Here is a 26,210-nt window from a genome sequence, read left to right as displayed (position 1 = left end):
TCGTTAAGGTGTATTTATATAATTTAATATCGTGAGACATGTCTTAATGAACGTTAACTAACGTTATATTAGTCTCAAAACGTTTGTTTTTTTAGCTAGCTTGGCTTAGCTAGCTGACATATGAATTAGTTGTCACGCAGACTGAAATAACTACGTCATTAATCAGCTCGGTGACGTATTTTGTTCTTTTTTTTCTGTCTTCCATACACAAAAATACATTAATATATTCAGCTTACCTCGGCCGTAACCTGTCAAAAATGTTTACAGCTTCCTTCTTCGGATGTTCTGCAACACCTGAAGCTAATCAACCGCGGAACATCCGGTGGGGATTTTCAAAGTAAAACCATAACGGGGGACGTGTGACGACAAAGCTGCGGTGCGAGCTGTTTCTTTCTCAACTTTTACCAAGTAGTATGTCCACGATTTTGTGGAGTTTTATATGTGTATCTTGTTCGTGAAACTAAAGCAAGATGCAATGTCGTGTTCAACATACTACGACGTTTTGGTTTTAGTTTGAAATCAGCATCAAGGTTTCCGGTTGCATCTCTTCTTCTTCTGTAAAAGAAGAAACCACAACAGCACCACCTAACGAACAAATGAGGTACTGCGATGGAGCAGAATATTGATTAAAGTTGTTCTTCACATGCATGATGATATAATTACGGATTATTCTTAATTAGAATACATATTTCATATGAATTACCTCATATTATCCAATCATATTTAACTAGTTTGTATGAATTTAAGTTTAAACTAGCAAACTAGATCCATTTCTAGAAACCTGCAGTCATATTTTACACTACACAGAACATATTAATGATAGTCTGCATTGCAGTTGTGAAATAATGTGACGCTTACATGGAGCATTATAAAAGTGCTGACACTGAAGATCAGAGTGTAAGACGTCCTTCATGTGACTTTTATTGGCAGAATATTTCACTGGCTTGCAAAAATAGAAAGTGACGCCCTCGTGACCAGCTCGGTGAATCCTCCATTAAAACAAGGACTAGGAATAGAAAAAAACTCATTTTAACTAAGTATAGTTTTCCTTTGTATTGGGCCACAGTTGATTTGTACACTTATTTTGTATTCAAAGTCCCACGGATAAAAACATTTAAAAAGTAAAAACAAATATTCCAGACATGTAGCTTGAACTCCATTTTATTAATTTGCATTCACCAATCAATCACTCAGAATCTTCTTGGAAGACAACAGCATTTTAGTCCCCCATTTTTCTTTTTCACTTTTTTTTGGTCACGGGGAGTTGGTCCAAAAGCAAAGTAGGAGCTCAGAGATGGAGAGATAGAGAGAGAGAGAGATATGGAATGTGTAAAACATGATTCAGAGTGAACAGACACAGGCGAACGTCGACAACCATCGACGCACTAAACCGAGCGCAAACATTGTGTGTGAAGGCCGTCTGCAAGGAGGGAGGGTGGGGGGTTGGAAAGAAGTTAAGAGTGATAAAAAGGTAAACATGAGGTTCTCGATATTTAAAAAAACAACACAAGTAACTCAACAACATGAACGTGATGTATATTTATAACTGAATTAATGTGCAGACATGACAGCGCCAATAAGTGAAGCCTTCATGTTTCCCTGCGGCGAGTAAGACCTTTACTTTGAAAGCTAAAAAAAAAGTTCACATCCTTTTTATGTTACCACTGCAGTCAGCCTCTGAGTTTTAGTTGGTTGCAATTCACAAACCTCACCACTAGATGGCGCCAAGTCCCACATTCTGAACCTTGAGAGCAACAGTGAGAACAATTTGAAAATGTCAGATTTAAGGCGGTATGAGATCTCAGGCGGTATTATATGGGAATATATATATATTATATATATATTTATATAAATATATTTATATACATATTTATATTATATATTTATATTCATATTTAGATATATATATATATATATTTTAAGACACTGTGGGTGATGACAAAGTACACTGATTCCTTTTGGTGTAAACCTAAAAGATCACAAACTACCATCTACAATACATGATTTAAAGTGAGGAAGGAAATGTATCCGAGACGTTTTTGTGTCTTAATCGATGTAATTTCTACTCTTTAACGTTTGTCCTTTTTGTTCCGTTGGCATCATCGCCCCTCGAAACCCGTCAGTGGGTTCCCACCTCAGAACCAAACCGTTCCTCAAATACTGCGTGAAGCGACAGGCCAAAAAAAAACATCTTTAAGTTTCATAATTCGCTAGTCTGGTAGACGGAGAGAACAAAATCAAAAAGGATCAGCAAGAAGAAGAGGAAGAAACAAACAGATTCAGTCTACATGGTGCAGGAGGAGGGGGGGGGGGGTCGTGTTGATATTTGGCATTCTTCATTATGGCATTGAAAGTGAGTGGAAACCAACAGTGGTGGAGAAAGAGAAGGGCCTCCATTAGGGTTGTGTGTGTGTGTGTGTGTGCGTGCGGGTGTGTGTGTGTGTGTGTGGGGGGGGGGGGGTAAGACTGAGAGTCACGCGCCGCATTCCTCACGCCAGCTTCAGAAGTTGGTCCACCGTGTCGTCTTCCACCGCCTCGGACAACATGCCGTAGTCCTGCGGAGAGGCAGAGAGAGAGAGAGAGAGAGAGAGAGAGAGAGAGAGGCAGAGAGAGAGAGAGCGAGAGAGAGAGCGTCAGGCAAACGCGTTCTGATTGGACGGCTGCGTCGCCTCAGAAGAGGTTTGGTTTGCAAATGTTCTGGAAACTGAGCTCAGGAACAGTTTCACCGTTTCAAGTCGTCACCGTTCAGCAGAACTGATCTGAGACCAGAGAGCGAGAGAGAGAGAGAGAGAGACATCACACTGGAACCACAAGAGGTCATGTGTGCAACAACGTGGGGACAAGACTGACCGTTACACACACAAACGCGAACACACACATGCGCTAACACACACACACACGCATGAAGGCACACACAAATACACACAACCATGAACATACACACATGAACACACACGCGCGTACACACACGCAAACACACACACACGAACAATCACACACACGCGCAAGAATAAACACACACACAAATTTGCAAACAAACACACACACGCGAACACACATGCACACACACACACAAATACACACAACCATGAACATACACACGCGAACACACATGCGGACACACAAACGCAAACACACACACGCTCGCACAAACACACACAAACACAACTGCACACACACACACACAAAGCAAACACACACCCACACACAGTAAACATAAACAGGAACTCTTCTTCGTCTGTCGTGAGCAGAGGAAGTCAACTAAAGGATTTCTTCAGTTCTAGATCCAGCGGTGTCGTCTCTGTGTCTCGTGAACGTTGATCTTCGGCGGTCCGACGCTCGCGCCGATACCGTGACGGCTCGCCCCGCCGGGCGCCGCCCGCAGGTGTGTGTGTGTGTGTGTGTGTGTGTGTGTGTGCGCCCCTCACCCCGCAGTACTGGTCCTCGTTGAACAGCTGGGGGGGGACGGCCGCGGGGTTCCCCGCCTTGCTCCTCATCTCGTCGCACAGCTCGCGGCCCACGGAGATGTCGATGAGCTCGTACCGGATGCTCTTGCTCTCCAGGATCCGCATCACGTCGGCCTGCTGGGACTTCACCTGGACAGACGACGACATCGATCATGAGAAGAAGGTCAAACTGTCAATGTCGCGTCTCCTCAAGGTCATTTAAACATTTTTTTTTTTCATGGCGCAATAGAAATGGCGTGAGTACTTCTTGAGGCTGTGCCTTTAAAAAGCGGCGGTGTCATCCGCCTCACGGTGATGATTAACTGACCTCGGCTGTGATGCTGCTATCTTGTGGTGGCGAATGAGGAAGTTGGTTGTGTGTGTGTGTGGGGGGGGGGGGGGGTAGTTCAGTCACCACACCCTCGCAAAAACAAAAAAATAGCTTTCCACAAAAAGTCGCTGAATCGTGTGAAGCACAAAGTTATTGGAGTCGACAAAGTATTTTGTTTTTATGTCTGAGGCACGGAGTGGAAAAACCTTCTGGAAGTGCCGCCGTGGGAAGCGAATATTAAACTTCTCTGAGATGCATGAAGAGAGGGAGCACATTTAAAAAAAAATGGGGATTAAAAAGGCCGGCATGTTTAAAAACACATTAAAAACATAATAAATACATTTTCCAGAGTGAATCTGATTTTTAAACTAATTAAAAAAGAAAAGAAAGAATAGAATTGACAGGATAAAACGACAGCCCGGAACAATGAGGCAGAGAGACGCGTCATCGATCACAGACTTCTTCGGGTTACCACGCCGCGCTGGTGCACGTGAGAGTTACGCGCTCGTGCACGTCGCTGCACTGTGTTCACTCCGTGGTGGATTCCTCCCACTTAATAGGTTCCAGATGTGTTTGCGCATGCGCTTTGCCTCACCGCTAATATGTTAGTTCATCTGCAGACTTGATTATATATTGAATAATTAACTACAACCTCAGTTTATTGCTTTAAAACTCAGCACATAAATCAAATAATTAACATTTTCCTGAATTTTTAAAAAGTACGACAACGCAGCTCTTACTCGAGTTCCTCTTCCGAGTCACGGTGCTCGTGCACGTTTACCACCAAAATACAGGAACTTAAAACAAGAAGGTTTAAGAAAGTGAGCTACTTTGCAAATATGTAAAATTATCATAAAACAAGTATTGCTCGGTGCATGTCGTGTAAAAAAACGCCTTTACCGTTGTCGTGAATTAAACAATACACGTGAAACCCTTAAACTGACGTTTGTCGTACAGGAAGCGCGACACATTACCAAGACGACGCTACGACAACTGTATTGTTTTATTATATGTATATGTGTATATTACGGTCTAACGTTAGATTTTTAGGGGACATTTCTACAACAACAAAACGAGCTGACCTAGCAAAAACACGCTATATAGAAACAACTTCCCTCGCGCTGAAAGGCTTTTCAAACAAAAAGGCCGTGAGAACAGTAACGATATCCGTTACTTACGATATAACGTTGCGTTTTTAATTAGCTATACAATCAAAATGTGTGCCTTAGTGTCATCTTTTTTTAATTTTTAATAATAACAAATGTGTTTTGTTGTCGGTCTAACGGCTCGTTAGTTAGCTAACTGGTATTGCAATGTTTCGTGCACGCCATTGCAAACACTTTACGTTTCGTTTGACCGCTCGGTAACTAGGCAACGCCGACGTTCCAGTTACAGCCGTTGACGAGCACACATTGAGGCCCGCGCGCCGCGTCGCTCAGCGGGGACTGACAGCGCGCGCGGGGTGTGTCGGCTGGACGGGGCTTTTGTTTGCCCGCCGCCGCCGCCGCTGGAGCTCGGAGCACAAATAAAATATAGTAGTAACTCCGGGGCGACATCGACTCACCGTCCGCGAGGCAGTGACGGTGGTGTAATACAGTTTGATTCCCATGGCCGCAGGTTCTTCCGCTCCCTTTTCGTGTGTTCTCTGCTCGCTGAGTCGCTCTCCTCTCTCGCGTCAAGCTCGACCGTTATCGAATTAAACAATAAAAATGCGAAGGAAGTCAAACGGTATTTTCAAAATAAAAGACCGGAGTTTTTTTCACAGCTAGAGGAAGATCGAATAGAAAGTTGGATTACAAAAGTCAAAAACACGGAGGGAAAACAATTAAAAAGCAAACACGGCACTAATTATGGAAACTCATGTCTGACACTGACACAACATTAAGTTGTAAGTCATTATAGTGAGAAGCTAAATAATAAAAGTCTACACTTTGGAACCGGAAGCCTCTTCAAGAAATGAGGACATAGAAGGACCACTAAATAAAGAAGGAAACATCCGGATGTTGATATTGTGTTTTAAAACCATATAATTCCATATTCCCAAACAAAGCTAATTCATTATAAGACAAATAAACACATATTTATACAGTGGTGTTTCAGGAGGGCTTCGAGACAAATACACTTGTTGGACAGTCTATAAACAAACTATGTTTTTTATTTTGTAATAATAATTAGAAATAAGTAGCGTCAAACTATTCTGTGATTGTAACTCGATCAACAGAAGACAACCGTTACGATAATACATTGATTGTTGAAGTTAAGTTTCATGTAATCAATCCGGAATATAAAGAATTATCACATGAGCTCATCAGTTTAGACTTTACTTCTCCTCTCCTTCAAAACATGTTTGAAATTGGAAACAATGACCGGAAGTGGCTGGTTGTGTTCTGGGAAACTTGACTTTTCTCTCCTAAAAGTGTACTAGGCTGCTCAGTTTAAAGAGATAGCGCACAACTTTATTGAGATGTTTCATTGCCTTTAAAAAAACTCCTCATAAACTAATATATATTTATAATAATTAATTTACTTTTGATAATTGTCCAACTATTACTTATTTTCTTTTCTTCTCGTCAGACAACTTTTGACTCATTTTGTTGTTTCTGCTCCATCCAACTCAGATGTTTTTGTTTTTTTATAACACATATTCTTCTTATGATCTTTCTTCGGTCAATATTGTGTTAATTTGAACCTATTTGCTTTACACTGTCCAGTTTATTTCAAAATATATATTTGAAATAATATTACATTATTATTGACTACAATAATTAATACTGCTTCATTTTTCTGATTTCCTGTGAAAATGCACCACTTTGATAACGTGAATCAGTCAAAGTGTAATGGAGACACCAGAGAGCTCAGTAGCCTGTTTATTTCATTGATTTTTAGAGGTCCTCCTAATTCAGCCCCACCAGCAGCACATGCGCACCACCTAGTGGTGATGAGAGGAATCACAGGCTGATGAGTTGGAGACACGAATGGATGTATTTTATATTTATATTTGATGTTATATAATATTTTTTTTAAAAATTAAAAAAAATTATATATATATAAATTGATATATATATATATAAAATATATAAATTAAAAATGTAGATCTATAGATATTTTTAACATTACTTTTGCACCAAAAAGAGGACATAAAGTATTAATGCAACAATAAATGCTAATGTGATCCATCAACACACGCACACACACACTTGACTGGCAGTTTTTAAATGTTTATTAAAAAATAAAATAGAAAAAAATATATTTACATAAAAATGTCCAAAAAAAGAAAAAAAGAGCAACAACAACAACAACCACCACAAGCTGGGCAGTGCGTCTCCCTCTGGCACCGGTAGCTCCGTGCTCATCCAGAGGGGCCACTGCTCACACGTATCAGCCAGGACAACGAGGGGCTGCCACCTCTCGCTAAACAGCAGCCGCCACTTTAAAATCCCTCATTGCAAAGGGATGGGGGGGGGAGTAATATTACATTGCATCTATATGTACGTGGGAATGCCGTACAGACTTTCCTTCGGATTACTGCAAGTGTTTTGCTGCAGGCAACTCGTAACCCAGTCAACAACCTCCCATCAACAATTTAATCTCCTTTTTTTTAAATATTTTTTTTTTTATGAATTCAGCCAGATGTGAAAAAGGCCTGAAACTACATTTAACCTCGTTTATAATACGTAGGATTTCTTGTGACGGAGCATTTCATGCGCCAACGTGATGGGAATACCCCCCCCCCCCCCCCATAGGGTCCAAAATGATTTTATTGTTATGTTTTTCTTCCCAGTCAAAGTCTTTAAAAGGTGAGAGTGGCGTGACGATGAGCTCGTCGTCTGATTTGAGCCGCTGGTCAAAAACAAAACTCACTCATCGAGATGTGACTGAAGCGGGAGGTGCAGTTGTGACTGGGGGGGGGTCAGAGTTGCCATGGTTTAGGAAAAAGAAAGAAAAGACGACAAAGAGATGGGGAGATGACATGGGGGGGGGGCCCTGCTGAAGTGCACCTGCAGAGGGCAAGTCGCTCTCTCTCTTGGGGGGGTGCACTCGCACACTCGAGGGTCTAATTAAAAGGTCTCACACACGCGTTTCACTTTGTCACACACACACACTCACTACACAGACCCCAGACCACTTACACAAGCATTCCTCACGTTTGACTGACTGATGTAGAAAACTAGACTTTTGAAGCACAGCAGGACCTTCTTAGAGATACTAAGGGAGGGGGGGGGGGGTCAGTGGATGGACTTGTAGCTTCACACAAGTTGGCTTGTGTAAGTCTAGACAGTCAGTCACATGACCTCAGTCCAACAAGTAGTTTGTCATTTAAAAAAAATTTGACACAATAATTAGAATAATCCACTTGCATAGTAATAACACCAGTGTGTGTGTGTGTGTGTGTGTGTGTAATTCGCGTTGTGCTCGTGGACGTGTGTACGCGCACACACACACACTCTCCAAGTAAAACACACAAAGGAAGGCGTTGGAAACAATTGGCGGAAGTACCTGGCGATCAAAATGTCCACGAGACTCCGGAGAGGAATCAAGAGAAAGTTCCTCTCATCGCGAGGGTCCGACGCTCAGGAAGACCGGCGCTCCTCGTTCCCTCTGTCCAGGAACACGAGGAGGAAACCGTGTCGCGTGTTGATGAGCTGACCTCGTTCCTCCGCCACGCCACCCCTTTAACTCTTCATCTTCGAGCCGCTCCTCCTCCTCCGATGCGTCACGGAAGACGACGACGTAAATTAAAGGACACGAGCGGGTATATATATATATATATATATTTCTTTTTCTTTTTAACTCTGCGCTCTGGACGCCGTTCTTTTAAAAAGAACTCGCCGCCCGCGCAGAGAAAGTTGGCAAAGACACAAACGAGCAGGCCACGAGGGACACGACACACAAACCACTGGAGAGCTCCCCCTGGTGGGCCGCGAGGGGATTACATCCTCAACTCAGTCAACCCGACTCATCCATGGAGGAGAAGAGCTCCGCCTCCCCTCCTGGCCCCGCCTCTCTTTATCAAACCCAACAACACGAGTAAGGAAGGGAGTCAAAAGATGGCAGGGGGAAGGGGCGTCTCTCTCAACACACACACACACACACACACTCCAGAGATGTGCTGCCTGGGGAAAATGTTTCGTAAACAAAAGTTTAAAACTCTACAAAAATAAAACTGTATAAAAATGCTTTTACATTCAAACACACAAAATTAAATAAGCATTTACTTTAGTTCCCCCCCAAAAAATGAAAAATAACATTATTGCACAAATGAAAAAAATGAAAAACATTTTTGTTCTTAAGTGTTTAAACAGCTCGGCTGTGAGGGGTCAAGACAAGGTCAAGACTAGGGGTCAAGACTAGGGGTCAAGATAGGGTCAAGACAAGGTCAAGACTAGGTCAAGACTAGGTCAAGACTAGGGGTCAAGATGAGGTCTCGTGACCTTGGCGATGGCGTCTCAACCAAGTCTGACAAAAAATAACCCCCCAAAAAAGACCTGAAACAAAAGAGGACAAACGACTGAAACTACTAAAGTATGGACTGAAGTCATGCAGGAGAAAAAGGAAGAGAGATATGGGTTCTGCAACCGAAGAGGCGGAGCTAAAGAGGGTGTGTGTGGGGGGGGGGGGGGTGTTCTATCTGCTGAGGCTGACCGGGAGGCTTTCCCTCTTCCGGCGCCGCCAGGTGCTGCGGTGGTACTGAGTGTGGCTGTGAGTGTGTCCGCGGTTCACCAGCACCGGGTTGTTCACCAGCGGAGGGCTGTGGAAACCCTTCACGTTGAACTTGGCTCCGTTCTGAGGGGGGGAGGAGAGAGAGGGGGGGGGGATATAATAATTATCCTCCATCTTCTTTTCTGATGATGCACGACTTTGCCATCTCATGCCGAGAGAGAGAGAAAGAGAGATAAAGAGAGCGAGAGAATGAGTGTGAGAGAATGTGAGAATGAGAGAAAGAGCGAAAGAATGTGAGAACGAGAAAAAGAGAGCGAGAGAATGTGAGAACGAGAAAAAGAGAGCGAGAGAATGTGAGAACGATAAAAAGAGAGCGAGAGAATGTGAGAACGAGAGAATGAAAGCGAGAGAATGTAAGAACAAGAGAAAGAGACCAAGAGAAAAAGAACGAGAGAAAGAACGAGAGAGAAACAAACGACATCCCAGAGAACGGAAGAGAAGACACGAGTAGCGTTTCTTGGTGGCGTCCGGCGCCTTACCTTGTGGGCGTGGCCGGAGGAGGAGTGGTGGGGGCTGGGCGGAGCCTGGGGGCTCGAGGGGGCGGGGGCATAAATATGGGCTGGGGGGGGCATGTGGAAGAAGGGGGGGAGCCCGGTGTCTATACACACCTGTCTGCCAGGTATGGAGTGCATCGCTAGACCACCGGGCAGCGAGACGCGAGCCTGGAGGACGAGAAAACCAGACTCACAATCAATAACATACTGATTGGTTATTGATCCGTCGGGTCTGATCGTGCTCACCTGTGAGCCTGGGTGCAGCAGCAGGTGGGGTCCGCCCATGCCGGGCTTGCAGGCGGCCATGTTGAGGCCCGGCGGCAACGCCAGGCCCAGAGGGGGGAAGGAGGGGTACGGCGGCATGGCGGGGGGCGGCGCCGCCGAGTCAGAGTCCTGGGAAAGAGGAGGCGCGATGAGCCACGAGTACCCAATGTGTCCACTAGAGGGAGCCTGCATCTGCTGATCGTACACACGTGTGCGTGTGTGCCTGCGTGTGCGTGTGTTCCTCACGTTGTCCGACCCAGACAGCGAGGACACGGAGGAGGCCGAGGAGTGCTGCTGGGGGCTGGAGACGGACATGGGCGAGTCGGCGCTGTGCGGCGAGGCCGAGTCCCTCTGCTCCTCCACGCCGCCCAGCACGCCGGGCTCCGGCTCCGGCTCCTTGGGAGGGGCCGCTACACACACACACACACACACACACACACACACAAAGATGAAAGGTTCAGTACTTTTTTAAAAATGCTTCTTTTAATAGAAATGACCGACTCCAGATTCTTGGAAGCGGTCGAATGGAAGACGTTAAGATGTGAAGATGAAACTCTGAACCCAGGGCTTATTGTGTGTGTGTGTGTGTGTGTGTGTGTGTGTGTGGACCCGTACCTCGGTTGTCTCTGCCCCCCCACTTCTTGATGATCCACTCCCTGTAGTCAATGACCTCCTGGGTCAGCCGGATGATCCTCCCCAAGGTGCTGCAGGGGGAGGGACGGGGGGGGGGGAGCGAGGGAGAGGGAGGGGAGAGAGGGGAGAGAGGGGAGAGAGAGTCTTTATTTCTCAGTTAAAGTGTCATCAACAACCTCCAAAGCTTCATCACGCAAACACAAACAAAACCAAGAAAACACAACAGCACAGAGTCCTTCAGAACACAAAGGAGAGAGAGAGAGAGAAAGAACGGGAGAGAAAGAGAGAACAAGAGAAAACAAGAGCGGGAGAACGAGATTAGCGAGAGCGAGAAAAAGAAAGTGAGAGCGAGAGAAAGAACGAGATAGGAGTTCAACAGAGGGCCGCGGGGTCACCGACCTCTCGGCGTCGTTGTTGGGGTAGGAGCGGGCGAGCGGCGACACGGCGTGACTCAGCACCGTGTAGGCGTAGTCGAACACCTGCTTCACGTGCATGGCGCCGTACGAGCCGCGGCCCACGTCGTTCCCTACGGCGAGGAGAAACAACATGGCGTCACAGGCCAGAACACACACACACACGGACACACACACACACACCTGGCAGCAGCGGGTCCTCGATGCAGAGCGTGGAGGGCCGGTAGCCCGTGGTCATGGCCCTCATCATGTCCTCCTTGGCGATGTAGGCGCCGCCGCTCCGGATGCGGATCCCCGTCTTCAGGTAGTTGAAGTGGCGCCCGTACAGCTCGAAGAACTCGATGAGCAGCACGCCCAGGTTCTCCCCGGGGTGCCGCGCGTCGATGCGAGGGTGGAGCTGGAGGGGGGGGGGGGGTTACACCACCTCTACACCTGAAGCTCGTCTCAAGCTGCTTCCCTTCAGACGATAATTCAGTTAAATCAATTAATTGTGACGGCGAATAGGAGGCGAGGTCATTAATTGGCTTTTATTTAATAATACATTAATAGGCTGAGCCGACGCCAGAGTATGAGACAAAGAACACGGCTAAGATGCCTGTTTCAGCACCCAGGACCACACACACACATCCTCTAGTCTACACACACACACACACCTCCTCTAGTCTACACACACACACACACCTCCTCTATTCTACACACACACACACACACACACCTCCTCTAGTCTACACACCTCCTCTATTCTACACACACACACACACACACACCTCCTCTAGTCTACACACCTCCTCTAGTCTACACACACACACACACACACCTCCTCTAGTCTACACACCTCCTCTATTCTACACACACACACACACCTCCTCTAGTCTACACACCTCCTCTATTCTACACACACACACACACACACACCTCCTCTAGTCTACACACCTCCTCTATTCTACACACACACACACACCTCCTCTAGTCTACACACACACACACCTCCTCTAGTCTACACACATCCTCTATTCTACACACATCCTCTATTCTACACACACACACACACACACACACACCTCCTCTAGTCTACACACCTCCTCTAGTCTACACACACACACACACCTCCTCTAGTCTACACACATCCTCTATTCTACACACACACACACACCTCCTCTAGTCTACACACACACCTCCTCTATTCTACACACACACACACACACCTCCTCTAGTCTACACACATCCTCTATTCTACACACACACACACACATCCTCTAGTCTACACACACACACACACACACCTCCTCTAGTCTACACACACACACACACCTCCTCTAGTCTACACACATCCTCTATTCTACACACACACACACACACCTCCTCTATTCTACACACACACACACACACACCTCCTCTAGTCTACACACATCCTCTATTCTACACACACACACACCTCCTCTAGTCTACACACATCCTCTATTCTACACACACACACACACACCTCCTCTATTCTACACACACACACACACACACCTCCTCTAGTCTACACACATCCTCTATTCTACACACACACACACACACCTCCTCTAGTCTACACACATCCTCTATTCTACACACACACACACCTCCTCTAGTCTACACACCTCCTCTATTCTACACACACACACACCTCCTCTAGTCTACACACCTCCTCTATTCTACACACACACACCTCCTCTAGTCTACACACCTCCTCTATTCTACACACACACACATCCTCTAGTCTACACACCTCTATTCTACACACACACCTCCTCTAGTCTACACCTACACACCTCCTCTATTCTACACACACACACACACCTCCTCTAGTCTACACACACACACACACACACCTCCTCTAGTCTACACACCTCTATTCTACACACACACGTCCTCTAGTCTACACACACACACATCCTCTAGTCTACACACCTCCTCTATTCTACACACACACACATCCTCTAGTCTACACACCTCTATTCTACACACACACCTCCTCTAGTCTACACCTACACACCTCCTCTATTCTACACACACACACACACCTCCTCTAGTATACACACACACACACACACACCTCCTCTAGTCTACACACATCCTCTATTCTACACACACACACCTCCTCTAGTCTACACACATCCTCTATTCTACACACACACCTCTAGTCTACACACACACAGACACACCTCCTCTAGTCTACACACACACCTCATCTAGTCTACACACCTCCTCTATTCTACACACACACCTCCTCTAGTCTACACACCTCCTCTATTCTACACACACACACCTCCACTAGTCTACACACCTCCTCTATTCTACACACACACACCTCCTCTAGTCTACACACCTCCTCTATTCTACACACACACACATCCTCTAGTCTACACACCTCCTCTATTCTACACACACACACACCTCCTCTAGTCTACACACACACACCTCCTCTAGTCTACACACACACACCTCCTCTATTCTACACACACACACCTCCTCTAGTCTACACACACACACCTCCTCTATTCTACACACCTCCTCTAGTCTACACACCTCCTCTATTCTACACACACACACACCTCCTCTAGTCTACACACACACCTCTCGTCTACACACATCCTCTATTCTACACACACCTCCTCTAGTCTACACACATCCTCTATTCTACAAACACACACCATTTTTCTACACACACACCCTCTATTCTACACACACACAAGCACACACCCTTTTTCTACACACACATATCCTCTAGTCTACACACACTCTCTAGTCTAGTTCTGTCTGTGCGTGCGTGCGTGCGTGCGTGCGTGCGTGTGTGCGTGTGTCTGTGCGTGTGTGTGTGTGTACCTGCAGGAAGCTGATGGCCATGAGGATCAGGCTGTAGGAGCTGATCCCTCCGGTGAAAACCTCGTTGAGATCTCTCTGCAGCAGAAACTGCTTCAGCACAAAGATCAGGTACGGCAGCACGGGGAACATCTGGAAGAGAGGAGGAGACGCTGGGTCAACGGGGGGGGGGGGGGGGGGGGAGAGAGAATGAGAGAGAGAATAAGAAATTGAATGAGAGAGAGAGTAAACGAGAGAGAGAACGAGAGTGTGAGAGAACGATGGAGAGAATGAGAGAGAGAGAACGAGCAGTTCAAAAGAGAACCATCATCATCATCTCTAATCGTCCTTGGAGATAAAGTCGACCTCAGTGACTCGCTGTGGGTCACGGAGGGAAAAGTTTCCGGAGAGATGAGAGAATTCAATGAGCCGAGCCCAACGCCCGTCTCCATGGAGACGTGTGAGGATGAACACTCAGGTGACCCCTCGACGGCAGCGGGGCCGTCGACACGCCTTAGAAACCCAGAGCGGCGCCCACGCCCAGCCGGCGCGTCGGGACACGACAACCGCAACACAACCGACGCACAACGGGTCACGACTGGGACATCGGCTCCTGGAATTCCTCGAGTGCGTTTAAGCCCCGCCCGCTTCAGAGTGGATTTGGCAGGTAAAGCGTCACGCTTTATGAACTGCTGGCTCGCTGACTCTCGGGGCGACTTTCCAAAGGGCTGGACTCAGACCCCGAAAGTAAAAGATGAGACTCCTCTGGGTTTTTAATAAAGTCTTCATCACCTCTTCCTCTTCCTCCATTTCTACATGGCAGACCTCACCGTTACATAATCTTTGATCAAGCTCGCCGCCTTGACGCCCGTCTCCATGTTGAAACTGATGTCCACCTTCACCTCGGTCTCCTGGTCCGTCAGCTTGATGATGGGCACCTGGAGGGGGGGGAGAGACAGAGAGAGAGAGAGAGAAAAAGAGAGTGGGAGAGACAGAGAGCGAGAGAGAGCAAGAGAGGGGGGGGGGGGGGCAGAGAGGGGGAGACAGAGAAAGAGGGGGGGAGAGAGAGGGAGAGGGAGAGAGAGAGGCTGTATTAGTGCGTGTGTGTGTGCGTCAGCCTTTTTTAGAACCGAATCGCTCATAAAAATAAAAAAAAGTTCAGCCATTAGCTGCGAAATAAATGTTTTTTTACTTCAAACAATGGAGTGAAGAAAATTTAAAAAAACTACAAATAGTAAACGGAGGAGCATCGTTGACCTGAGGGGTCGAGGAGTCGTTCTTTAATATTTAGGGTGAACTGTTCTCCGACGGGTCGACAGGAAACATCGTGCGCTCGCAGATGGACGACACTAATTGAGAGCCCCCCCCCTTGTTTCCATGGAGATAAAGAGTAAATGCTTCATCCACCTGACCGCCTCAGATCATGGAGATGAATCACCAAACAGGTTACCTCTGTTTACTTTTACTTTATTTTTTTGTGAATGCGTTATATTTATTATGCCTGCTATTTTTCTTTATATGCAAGATAATTTATATTGTTTGCAAATCTGTTTGGCTGAGTGCGTTACAATCGTCTCTCCGTGTACCGGAGACTTATTCCATTACCGACTGGGGAATGACACCGACACACGCCGTCAGACTCCTCCCAGATCATGAGTCATCGGCCTGGAGACGGGGGATGTGACATCACCTTCCCCCCCCCCCCCCCCCGGTTACTCACGGTGGCCTTGTCCAGCACTTTGATGGAGAACGGCTCCGCCACGTTGTGCCTGCGGAGCGCCTGCTCCAGCTCCTGCAGCGGGGGGCGCTCCCACTTCCCGAACACCACCAGGTCGATGTCGCTGAGGGCGGAGAACCACGCGAGAGGTTAGAATACCGGCGAGATGCGGCGGGCGGAAGGCGTGGCGTCGGTGACGCTCTCACCTGGTCGGAAGGTACAGGCCGGTGCTGAAGCTGCCAAATATTTGAACCTGGGAAGAAATAAAAATGTTGAAGGAATATGAAAACGATGACCGGAAAGTGATTTCCATTCATTCAGATCGCACTTTATACGTAAAGCATCATCACAAAACCACGTGTTCCAGATGCTGTCATGTACGAAAGAAGAAGAAAGGAAGGAAGGAAGGAAGAGGAGGAGAAGGAAGAAGAAGGGAAGAAAGAAAGATAAAGAAGAAGAAGAAGAAGAGAGGGAGGAGAAGGAAGAAGAAGAAGGGGGAGGAGGAGGAAGAAGAAGGAATAGGATAAGGAGGAGAAGGAGGAGGAAGAGCAGAAGAAGGATGAGGAAAAGAAGGAGGAGGAAAAGAAGAAGTAGAAGCAGAACAAGAAGAAGAAGAAGGAGGAGGAGGAGAAGAGCAAGAACAAGAACGGAAGGAAGGAAGAAGAAAAGAGGGGCGTTGCATCAGCACTACGGTCCTCCATCACTAGGGGGCGCACCTCTAAATCTAAATGATCTTATTTAAACGCCACTCGTTCAGTTAAGCCGCTGATGTGTTTTACGTTTTATTTATTCTCACTTATTCTTAAATGTCTTGTTTTGAATCAGAATGTCCCGTCTTCATATTCGTACTCATGTTTTTACCCGTTACTGCTGGACTGACTGATGAGTCGCCAGATAAATGTCATTGTATATTTTTACAATGACAATAAACATCCAAATCAAATCATGACTTTAGCTTCACGACTTGTTCATTGAGTCCATTTAAACGTTGGTCGATGCCTTTAACCAATGAGAAGCGAGCGAGGAGCAGCTTAAAGCGTCAGCGCGGCGTCGGTGAGGCGTCCTCTCCGCGAAGACTTTAACTTTATTCATATTTAAGTGGCAGACGTGTTCCTTTGAGACGTGGTTGCCAGGGGAACCGGTCGAGCCTCCAGGAGGTCACTGACCGTGAAGCAGTCTGGACCCCCGTGAAACAATGTGAATTTTGTTATTAGACAAAACAGCTTAAGTTATCCGGCTAACGGATGTAGCTTCATGCTTAGCTCCTCCAACATCCGCCATTCAAGCAAACAGGCGGATTTCCACAAAAATGCCAGAAGCTATAGAAGAGAGACGTGTCCGACTCCAGATGGACTAAACTACTTCTTTACCATAATTAGGTTTATTAAAAACAAACAAATACGAAATGTGACCAAACAACAGTAAATAATGTAGAATAAGTAAAACAGTGTTGAACAAAGAGTTATGAGCAATGTGAGATCACATTTCACTTAGGGCTGCAACAACGAATCGATAAAATCGATAAAAATCGATTATTCAAATAGTTGGCAACGAATTTCATTCTCGATTCGTTGTGTCGCGCGATTATTACGGCGCTCAATAAGTCACGGAGTATAAACAAAGTTGAGTTGAGCGCAGAGCGGCGCAGGAGAAACCAGAGCGGAGGAACGCTGCGTTGTGAGAGCCAATCAGCGCTGAGCTGCTCCTCTGTTGATGAATCTAATTGGCTGCTGCTGCTCACGTGGCGCTGGAAGCGGAAGTCCTTCACGTCGTCGGAGACATTCACGGAGCTAAGTGCGCCTCCGGGTGACGTCATGACCCCAGACACCAGGGCGCTACATGTCACCACGTGTGTGGCATTTCCACAAGAGTATAACGTAGAAAACGTGGTTATTTATTCCGTGGCGGATAGCGGAAAATATTTTTCCGCGGAGAAAGGCAACGGAGATAAGCCACGACTCGCTGTGAGCGCTGCGCTGCGCGTGCAGACAACATTTAACGGAGCGGAGCAGCGCGTGCGCTCTGATCGCTCTTTTAATGAAGTATCGATACTAAAAATATGCTAAATCACATCGTTTTTAACGTACGGGTACTTTGTTAGTATCGCTACACCGTGCAGCGTGACAGCAGCAGATGTAGCGGACTAACATTCAAGCTAACCTAACTTCCCAAACGCTGTGGACATCTGAACGCTGATTGGCCGAGACGCGACACGTCCATCAAAGATGTTTTATTGTGAGGAGCACCACTTCACATTTTTTCCACGTCTCACTGCAATCTCAACGGCAGCGGGCCAGGTGAACACAATAATAAATGGGAACGCGTCTCTGATATTGTTCAGGGGGCGGAGCCACATGGGGACCACTGCTCAGGAGAGGAGAGCTGTCAGTCTGTTTGTGACGGGTTCCTCACCATGGTGACCAGTGAACTGGTTCATCACCATGGTGACCAGTGGGTCTCCAGGACCTTTCCGTGACTTTAAACCAAATTTCCATGATTAAGCATTTTGTGAAAACTCTGTCGATACCTGACAAAGTGAGAAGATGTAGTATTTAAACAAACAATGAGAATTCCAAAGCATACCGTATATATACCGTGTAAATTAACATTTGAATGAATCAAATTTGCATTATTTTTTTCAATTACTTTTCTAGGCCTGCTAATAGCCATTTAAAAATTCCATGACTTTTCCAGGTTTTCCATGACCGTACGGACCCTGTTTTGAATAAAGGGTTGAAAATTAAAGTTTTTTTTATCCGATTAATCGATAAAATAATCAACCGATTAATCGATTATCAAAATAATCGTTAGTTGTAGCCCTAAATTCAATAATTCATCCCCTTCATTGAAATAAACAGAGGCGTGTGTGTGAGTGTGAGTGTGAGTGTGAGTGTGTGTGTGTGTGTCTCTTACATCTGCAGTGGGCCACAGCTCCTTTATGATCGTCTCTATCCGGTTCACCACCTCCTTCCTCATCGCCGCTTCCTCTGGCCGAGGAGACATGAAGTTGTAGAGGTCCATCACCTCCTCGTGGAGTCTGGAGAGAGGAGGAGGAAGAGGACAGGTAAGGATATGCTTCACACAGAGCAGTAGGACACCTGCATTGAGAAAGGGGCGCTTGTATGATGTACATTTTTGAAAATTGGGGAGCCTTTTTGAAACTTGTGAAACAACATTCAACCTTTGTTCAAAAATAATAAATATACTTATTTAGGCTTTCAGGATATGAGCAATAAAAAGAATTTTAAACTGAAAACATAAATCAGACAATCATATTGAATTTATTTCTTTGTGGTTATTTATTTTAAAAAATTAAATAAACATAAACAACTTATTTCTTTGTTTTTTTTGTTTTTTTAAATTGATTTATTGATTTTATTTGTGTGTACCTACCAAGTACAGGCAATACAGCCAGGACAGACACAACAACAACAACAACGACAACAACATGCTATCACATCATCTAAATTACGGGGCGTCTGTCGCCCCTCTAGTGACATCAGGGTGCAACATTATATATTTCTTCGGGGCAGTTTTGCCCTTTGCCCGTTTTCCAACCCTGACAACAACCGCATGACGATATCTCTCCTCCCGCCAGATTACCCATAATGCATCCTCATCACTGCCGGTTTAACACCCATCGTTCCAGGAAGCAGAGCGACTCCAGCGCACGCTGCTCCACATGAAAGTCTGTGAGTGTCAGTAGCTTCTGCTTTCCTGCTGGACAAGACGCATCGCAGTACACGAGACTTATCAAATACATTAATGGAGTTCATTTCGGTAGCGTCTTCTTTTTCTAACTGACTGGACAGTGCACTTTTTTTTTGCAATTGACCTCTCCATCACCCAGTCAGACTGTGTGACTGGCCGGCCGACTGGGAGGAAACTTGGCTTGTAGTTTCTTACTCCGTCAGCAGCGTGACGTGCAAACGGCCGGGGATCGAACCCACGACCTCCCGATCAAAGGACGGCCCAAGCACCTCGTCGCGTATCGCCCAGCCCACATTAATTATTTTATTTCAGTCACTTTTAAAGTAAATAAAAGGGGGAACCCAGGGAAACAAAACGACTCTGTATAATTACATTTGTAATTACAGCCTCGAACTACATGTTTTTTTTTCCCCGCTGAGAATCCAAACACGTTGTTCTTGTGAGGATCGCATGGCATTCGAGTCGCGGGCCTTTTTTATTTTCTTCCTCGAACCCAACCCGTAATACTACACTCTGCCCTGTTCAGAACCGAGAGCGTAACCGCAGGAGCTTAAACAAAACCGCTAAGCTAGAAATAAGACGGAACAAAAGTGGTCGTGGTTTTTACAAATGATAATAAAAAAAAGGAGGGGGGAGGGGAGGGAGTTTTTGTAGAAGTCTTATTTTACATCAAGAGAGCGGTACGACAACACAAACCTTAAAAAGGTCTTCTGGAGGATTTTAAACCTCACAGAGCGGGGTTCTTACACATGTTGACCAATGGATTTCCAGGACTTTAAAACAAATTTCCCAGACCAAACTGAAATCTCGGTATAAACATTAAAACTATAGAACATTTTGCGTATTGAGAGAGTACGCCGGCTTATATTTTGAGTGTCTTTCTTCTTTTTTTTTTACATATGAATTATTTCAAACTCGGCGTGAATGAACACGTGATTATAACACATCCCTGACTTTTCCAAAACTTTTATGATAAGTTTTTTCCATGACTTTTCCAGGCCTGGAAATAACCATTTTAAAATTCCATGACTTTTCCAGGTTTTCCATGACAGAGGCCTTTAGTGTTTCACCTCGACTTTACTAATGCAAAGGGTCAACCGGAGGGCGCCGGAAGAAGTTTTTCCCATATGGGATGTTGTGTTTGGTAACAGGGGGGTGCATGTGATGATCGCCGAGCAGTCAAATGCCTCACAACAGAGGAACTCTGTTCAACCCCTGCAGCCATTCTGTCTTTCGTTTTCTTGGAATGCGAGTTAGTGTGAAACACAGAACAGGGAGGCTGTCGCAATCAGTTACCAGAGCCCTGGAGGAAACGCGGTCGGCGCCACGACGGGCCCGCTCGCTGGTGGAAGCCGTCGGCCGGCGGACAGAGGGCACGGCGACCGTCAGGATAATGAACGGGCGTCGCAGCCGTCGCTGAAAAGCTAGTTTGGGGCCAGATGTCACTTCAACAACTGCAGGGTCAAAGGTGTTAAAAAAGAAATTGTAAAAAAAAAAAGGTGCAGTCCACGACCAGTTCCCTTTCAGGGTTCGTACGCATGTTGACCGATGGAATTCCAGGGCTTCAAACCAAATTTCCATGACCAAACTGAAATCTCGGTGTGTACATGAAAACTTTGTGACAATGTAGTATTCAAACAATGAGAATTACAAAGCATACAATATACCTTAAATGAAACTAATGAGACAATAGTTTGATTAAAAGAATAAACATTTATATAAGTGTTTCTAAGAATAAAAATGTATAGTAATGTTTATTCTATTCTATCCTTTATGTGCAAATCGGTTTGGACTTGGCGTATGCCGGCTTATAATTTGAGAGTCTTCCTTTCAAAAACATGTGAATTATTTTAAACTCGACGTAAATGAACACGTGGATATAACACATTTCCATGACTTTTCCTAAACTTTTGTGATTTAAGTTTTTTCCATGACTTTTCCAGGCCTGGAAATTACCATTTTAAAATTCCATGACTTTTCCAGGTTTTCCATGACCGTACGAACCCTGCCTATCAACCCGGACTGATCTTCACGATTTCAAGAGAGCGCGAACACACAATCGTATGCATTTCCAATTTTGAAAGGGCAAATTCCTCTGGGTGGGACGTAAACAGAGTCCCTGGAGGCAACCTACTGCAAGACATGTCAGGGCCCACACTTGCATCAGGAAGAAGAAAAAACTAGTACAAAACACAAATACACCCAGAGAAAGTGAAACATGAATTCACCACTTGCAGGATTTAGTATTAATTACGAAACCTACGATTTTCCGAGAAACTAAACATCGAGCATGTAGAAGTGCTTTTGTGTTAAACACCGATTCCATGTCCAGAACATTCTCAGATGAGAGCAACCGGCCATTACACATATCACAAGGTCCCGCAAGACATCTGAGGAGGTCTTCTGTCATTTATCTTGCATGGAGATGGATCTGCCAGAGCATAATACCCACCCGTATGACATGTAAAAAGAATGTGAATATATTCAGTTACACCCGGTCCCGGTATAATCATTCAGAAACAACTACAAAAATGTCTGGTTCAAGCTCAAATATATGCTCCAGCAAAGCTGGACTCAGTGTGCACATATAAGTATATTAAACGATTTTAGCAATAATACGATGTAGTACTATTTGCAGTCAGTGCCAGCCTGTTTGTCATGTCACCCTGTGAAAGAGTAACCTACACCATAACTGTACCAGAATAACCAGGGTTTAACCAGGCCAAAATATGTAGATATAATGATTGCACAACCTAAGGTTGTAATAATAATTAAAATGTGACGGATTGCTATATACTGAAACATTCTCTCGCAATGCTCCACCTTTAAGCAGACTGATTAACGTCACTTTCATAAGTCAAGTCACTGGGATCCAAAGGTCAGTTAAATGCACCCAAGATTAACGGACGTTTAGTGTTATCCAACCTCTATAAGCTAACATCTGGGCAGGTTGGAGTATTTTATAAGTATTTAGCATGTTATCGTTAATTCGTCTTATCGATTATTACATTTATTTGTTGTTAAATTGCTATTTTCCACAACTTCCATGTGGAGACAAAAAGGAGGAAATCGTCATATCCGGTCAAAACCTTCTAAATAAATCACCAGGTGATAAAAGGAAAGCACGACGAACGAGGCTGAGATTAACGCTAAGTAGATATATTCATTTACACTTTCCCAACAACGCCTGTCTTTTAATCTCACTAAAAAATCGTTTGTTGTACATTTATATCTCTCTTTTTTTTTTACGGCCCAGTTCAAACTTGAGCAGACAAAAAAAATCTGAGCACTTCCGGTCGCTTTACGTTAACGGCAGCTTTTTTCTCCTTTTTTTTTTTTTTTAAAGCTAACAGCCGAACTCCAGTTTACGCTGCCTTACGTAAACTACGTTAGGAAAAGGAATAGCTACATCATGTCGTAAGGCCATGTAAAAGAACACTTGACATGTATTTTTAAAAAATCACGCAGGAAATTACAATTTTAAAAAATTGCTAAAAAAGACCAACGGCTTTTTAACAATTCGAACCAACGCAACGGCTGATGTCAAAACGCAGCGCTCCACTCACCCGAGGACCCCCGGGTTGTACTTCCTCGTCTTCCAGGGCGTCCAAGTGCTCGCGTAGTTGCCGTTAGTGCAGTTTGAAAGCAAGTAATTCATCCCATAAGTGCTCGCCTTGTTGTCACTTTTCCTCCGGCCCGGGTGGTGATTGTGTGTGTGGTTTACGGGTAAAATTGACGGTTGGACCTGATGGCGTTTCACACAAATCTGCTGTAGATTGAAAGCCGGCTGCTCCTGTAGGTGACGGTGGTGGTGGTGGTGATGGTGATGGTGGTGGAGATGGTGGAGATGGTAGAGGTTGACATTATTGTCCATGACGTCCCTCGCGTTGAAGAGCAAACCGGCAGCACCGACGTTAGTATTATTATTAAGAACGGCGCCCGGCATATTTCCACCGGGAGTCCTGTCGAGCGAGCAGCCGGAAGGGGGGCTGTCGGCCCGGGGTTCCTGCGAGGAGGAGGAGGACACGGGTCCCGACGTCTTCTGGGTCGGGGTCTTTCCCTCGCCCGGCTCGGCCACGCTCGTCGCGCTGAAAGAGTTCCGTACGTTCCCGTTGGACAGCGCGATACCGAGCGAGGACATCGCGGCGGTTCCGTTCATGACGCCGCCGCGATGGCCGCCGCCGCCGTTGCTCGAACTGGCAGCCGCGAGGATACCGTTACTGCCGCAGACGCTCCTGCTCGATGCCACCGCGGCCGCCGCCACATTTTTTAAAACGTCCAGCGCCGCGTAACTCACGCACTGGTTGCGGTTCTGGTTGTGGAGGAGCTGGTGCTGCGCGGAGAGCGTCCGCACTCCCTGAGAGGTCTCCCAGACGTGCATCCATAAGGCGTTCGCAGGTCCTTTCTGTTCGGGCTGAATCCAAGCGACCCTCGGATCCATTCAACTTCTTTTCTCTGGTAACACCCCCCCCCCTCCTCCCCCCTCTCCCCCCCCTCACTACAAGTCTCTACCGAGCCCGTGGTGAGCCGGTGCCGCTGCCTCTGTACCCCAGCGTGCTCCGACGAGAAGAGAAATGTTTAAACATGAAACCGAATCGGGACCATTGATGAAGTGTCCCCCTTTACACCGCTAGCTGAGGGGAGGGGGAGGGGGGGGGTGAAAAATGCTCGCCGTTTCCTACGGGAATTCAATATGGCGTATTCGCTTCAAATCTATGCGCATGCGCACTACGAGGGATTTCTTAAACAACGACTGCGCCCCCCCCCCCCCCCATACGCCCACACCTTCATCCCGACGACGGGTCGATGAATTACACGGAATACAAATATATATTTGTATTTAGTTTTCATTTCATAAGCACTTAATAAATAATAAAATAACAATTATTGAAGTCCTCGTCAATCATGATTAAGGGTCTTGAAGCAGGGCCAGAGGTCCTTGTGAAGCCTATATCTCCAACGGGAAGGGGTGAGTGGGTTCATAGGGCATCCCCCCATCAACATGCGGCAGGGCATATTAACTGTTTAAATTCCAGTATTTGTACATATTTAAATGAAATATATATATATATATATGAATATTTAAAGCTGTGAAATATGAGGTCCATTAAGGGAATATGCCTGACCAATACTAGAACATACCTATGCTGTAAACATTTGAAGTCAAATAAAATCTGTTTTTAAGGAAACATTACTCTTCAACCAAATACAATTTACATGAGACAGAGAGGGTGACCACATTGTGTTGTCAGCTGGCATCTCACTCACTGACATAATCACAACCGCTGGCCCTTGAGAGGCTGCTCGCTCACACACACACACACACACACAGGGCTTTTATTTTATTTTTTCTTCTTCTCCCTCTTCTGTTTATTATTTCAGATGTACTCTGCGGCCCCGTATACATCCAAAACGCTCATATTCAACACGCAGCAGGTGGTGCCGATCACCCCGGACTCTGTAAACCACCCCGGCCCCAGCAACAGCCCCATCTCACCCCCAGCCCATTAGGGTCTGTGACGGAGGGGGCGTGGCCGCGCATACAGGCGCAACCGGCACCTTCTGCGATGGGTGTGCACGTAAAAAGAAAAAAGAGAGCGAAGAAAAGCGCGTCTTGCGTAATGTACCCCCCCCCCACCTCCTACTCACGTGCAGCATGTGACAGTCAAGGGAGAAAAAAAAACAGAGCAATCTATGTGCCAGCCAGGACGTGCAGCTCTCTGTACAACACACTCAGACATAATGTACACGCACACTTACACACACACACGCGCGCGCACACACAGCTGCTCGCCTGTATGCATCTATACGCCCTCCTCCTCCTCCTCCTCCTCCATCCGACACCGTGTGAAACACAGGCGTTAGAGTGAAATAAAAAATATATATACATATATAATATATATATATTTGTTTTATATATATATATATATATCATGTCAGTGTCGGCTCAAGCACTGACTGTATGCGTGTGTGTGTGGTGGGGTGGGGTGGGGGTACCATTTCAAGGCTGGTTTGCCTCATTGTCATCTTTTTATAGGATTACCACATTGGTGGCAACCAGACCGTGTACTGACAGATGCCCCCCCCGACACACACACACACACACACACACTCGCGCACGCGCAGGAGAAGTCAAGAGTACAGCTCTCAGGCAGTCTGAGACTGCACGCGGCTTGAATGTTAATGAGGCCGCAGCATGTTCCAGATATTTAACCCACATTAGTGGAGAGCTGCGTGTTTTTCTTCTGTTTTGACTTCTAATATTTCTCAAATATGAAGCAAGCGGAGCTCCACACGTGGAGCTGCAGGTCCAGAACGCCGACATGCAAGAGGAGCGTAGCGGCAGCAGCTGTTCGGGCCTGAAGCTGCAGCCATGCTGATGTGTGACGTTCACGGGTAATGGGGAAACACACCTCCTTACATTCTAACACTTGCACCACCTGCAGGCGATGAGCTGAACGTTTGTTTTAATGCATAGAGTTCGGCCTTTTTTACACATTTAAAACTAGCAACACGTGTCTTAACTGGAGGATATTTTCCAGTGAAATAATGGAATTCACACCTTTTACTGAATTTCTACAAATACAGTAAATGGTCAAAATAGATTAATTGAACATTTGACCAAGTTCTTACTTCTTTGCATCCAATACATTG

At 45.9% G+C, this 26,210-nt stretch overlaps 3 protein-coding genes across 8 annotated transcripts in view; all 3 read right to left on the bottom strand.

The window, feature by feature from the left end:
• Nucleotides 1-299, bottom strand: part of trappc9 (trafficking protein particle complex subunit 9) — a 148,722-nt gene extending 148,423 nt beyond the window's left edge. For all 4 annotated transcript variants that reach the window (XM_056411845.1, XM_056411854.1, XM_056411827.1 and 1 more), the window contains exon 1: nucleotides 237-299. The gene's annotated coding sequence lies outside the window, so the exon portion shown is untranslated. The remainder of the gene's footprint in view (nucleotides 1-236) is intronic.
• An 846-nt stretch (nucleotides 300-1,145) lies between these two features.
• sh3bgrl3 (SH3 domain binding glutamate-rich protein like 3) lies at nucleotides 1,146-5,447 on the bottom strand. The gene is made up of 3 exons (XM_056411909.1): nucleotides 5,342-5,447; nucleotides 3,429-3,596; nucleotides 1,146-2,555 (listed from the first exon to the last, which is right to left on the bottom strand). The coding sequence occupies exons 1-3, from the start codon at nucleotides 5,384-5,386 to the stop codon at nucleotides 2,490-2,492; spliced, it is 279 nt and encodes a 92-aa protein (XP_056267884.1). The 5' UTR covers nucleotides 5,387-5,447; the 3' UTR covers nucleotides 1,146-2,489.
• Nucleotides 5,448-6,979: 1,532 nt separating this feature from the next.
• On the bottom strand, nucleotides 6,980-24,326 carry tent4a (terminal nucleotidyltransferase 4A). 3 transcript variants are annotated; one of them, XM_056411862.1, is made up of 13 exons: nucleotides 23,123-24,325; nucleotides 18,759-18,882; nucleotides 16,052-16,098; nucleotides 15,849-15,969; nucleotides 14,959-15,066; nucleotides 14,153-14,281; nucleotides 11,486-11,699; nucleotides 11,289-11,415; nucleotides 10,872-10,960; nucleotides 10,503-10,666; nucleotides 10,239-10,385; nucleotides 9,978-10,160; nucleotides 6,980-9,561 (listed from the first exon to the last, which is right to left on the bottom strand). In XM_056411862.1, exons 1-13 carry the CDS (start codon nucleotides 23,995-23,997, stop codon nucleotides 9,403-9,405), a joined length of 2,487 nt encoding a protein of 828 aa, XP_056267837.1. In that variant the 5' UTR covers nucleotides 23,998-24,325; the 3' UTR covers nucleotides 6,980-9,402. The 3 variants fall into 3 exon arrangements, with proteins under 3 accessions (XP_056267837.1, XP_056267844.1, XP_056267854.1); XM_056411869.1 differs by having other exon boundaries at nucleotides 10,107-10,160; nucleotides 23,123-24,324; XM_056411879.1 differs by lacking the exons at nucleotides 6,980-9,561; nucleotides 9,978-10,160 and having other exon boundaries at nucleotides 10,296-10,385; nucleotides 10,466-10,666; nucleotides 23,123-24,326.
• Between the last annotated feature and the right edge of the window lie 1,884 nt (nucleotides 24,327-26,210).

Source organism: Pseudoliparis swirei, chromosome 1, assembly GCF_029220125.1.
Source record: "Pseudoliparis swirei isolate HS2019 ecotype Mariana Trench chromosome 1, NWPU_hadal_v1, whole genome shotgun sequence".
Classification (NCBI taxonomy): domain Eukaryota; kingdom Metazoa; phylum Chordata; class Actinopteri; order Perciformes; family Liparidae; genus Pseudoliparis; species Pseudoliparis swirei.
The sequence above is the reverse complement of the archived record's forward strand: the minus strand, read 5'-3'. Positions and strand labels throughout refer to the sequence as shown.

What these genes read in the sequence shown, in the direction of transcription:
- sh3bgrl3 (XM_056411909.1), bottom strand. Translation starts at nt 5,386, where the DNA reads ATGGGAATCAAACTGTATTACACCACCGTCACTGCCTCGCGGACG. An exon ending in CCGTCACTGCCTCGCGGACG is followed by an intron (nt 3,597 to 5,341) that starts GTGAGTCGATGT and finishes TCGTCTGTCCAG; the next exon opens with GTGAAGTCCCAGCAGGCCGA. An exon ending in ACGAGGACCAGTACTGCGGG is followed by an intron (nt 2,556 to 3,428) that starts GTGAGGGGCGCA and finishes GCCTCTCCGCAG; the next exon opens with GACTACGGCATGTTGTCCGA.
- tent4a (XM_056411862.1), bottom strand. Translation starts at nt 23,997, where the DNA reads ATGGATCCGAGGGTCGCTTGGATTCAGCCCGAACAGAAAGGACCTGCG. An exon ending in TACAACCCGGGGGTCCTCGG is followed by an intron (nt 18,883 to 23,122) that starts GTGAGTGGAGCG and finishes TCCTCTCTCCAG; the next exon opens with ACTCCACGAGGAGGTGATGG. An exon ending in GGCCTGTACCTTCCGACCAG is followed by an intron (nt 15,970 to 16,051) that starts GTGAGAGCGTCA and finishes CTCCGCCCTCAG; the next exon opens with CGACATCGACCTGGTGGTGT.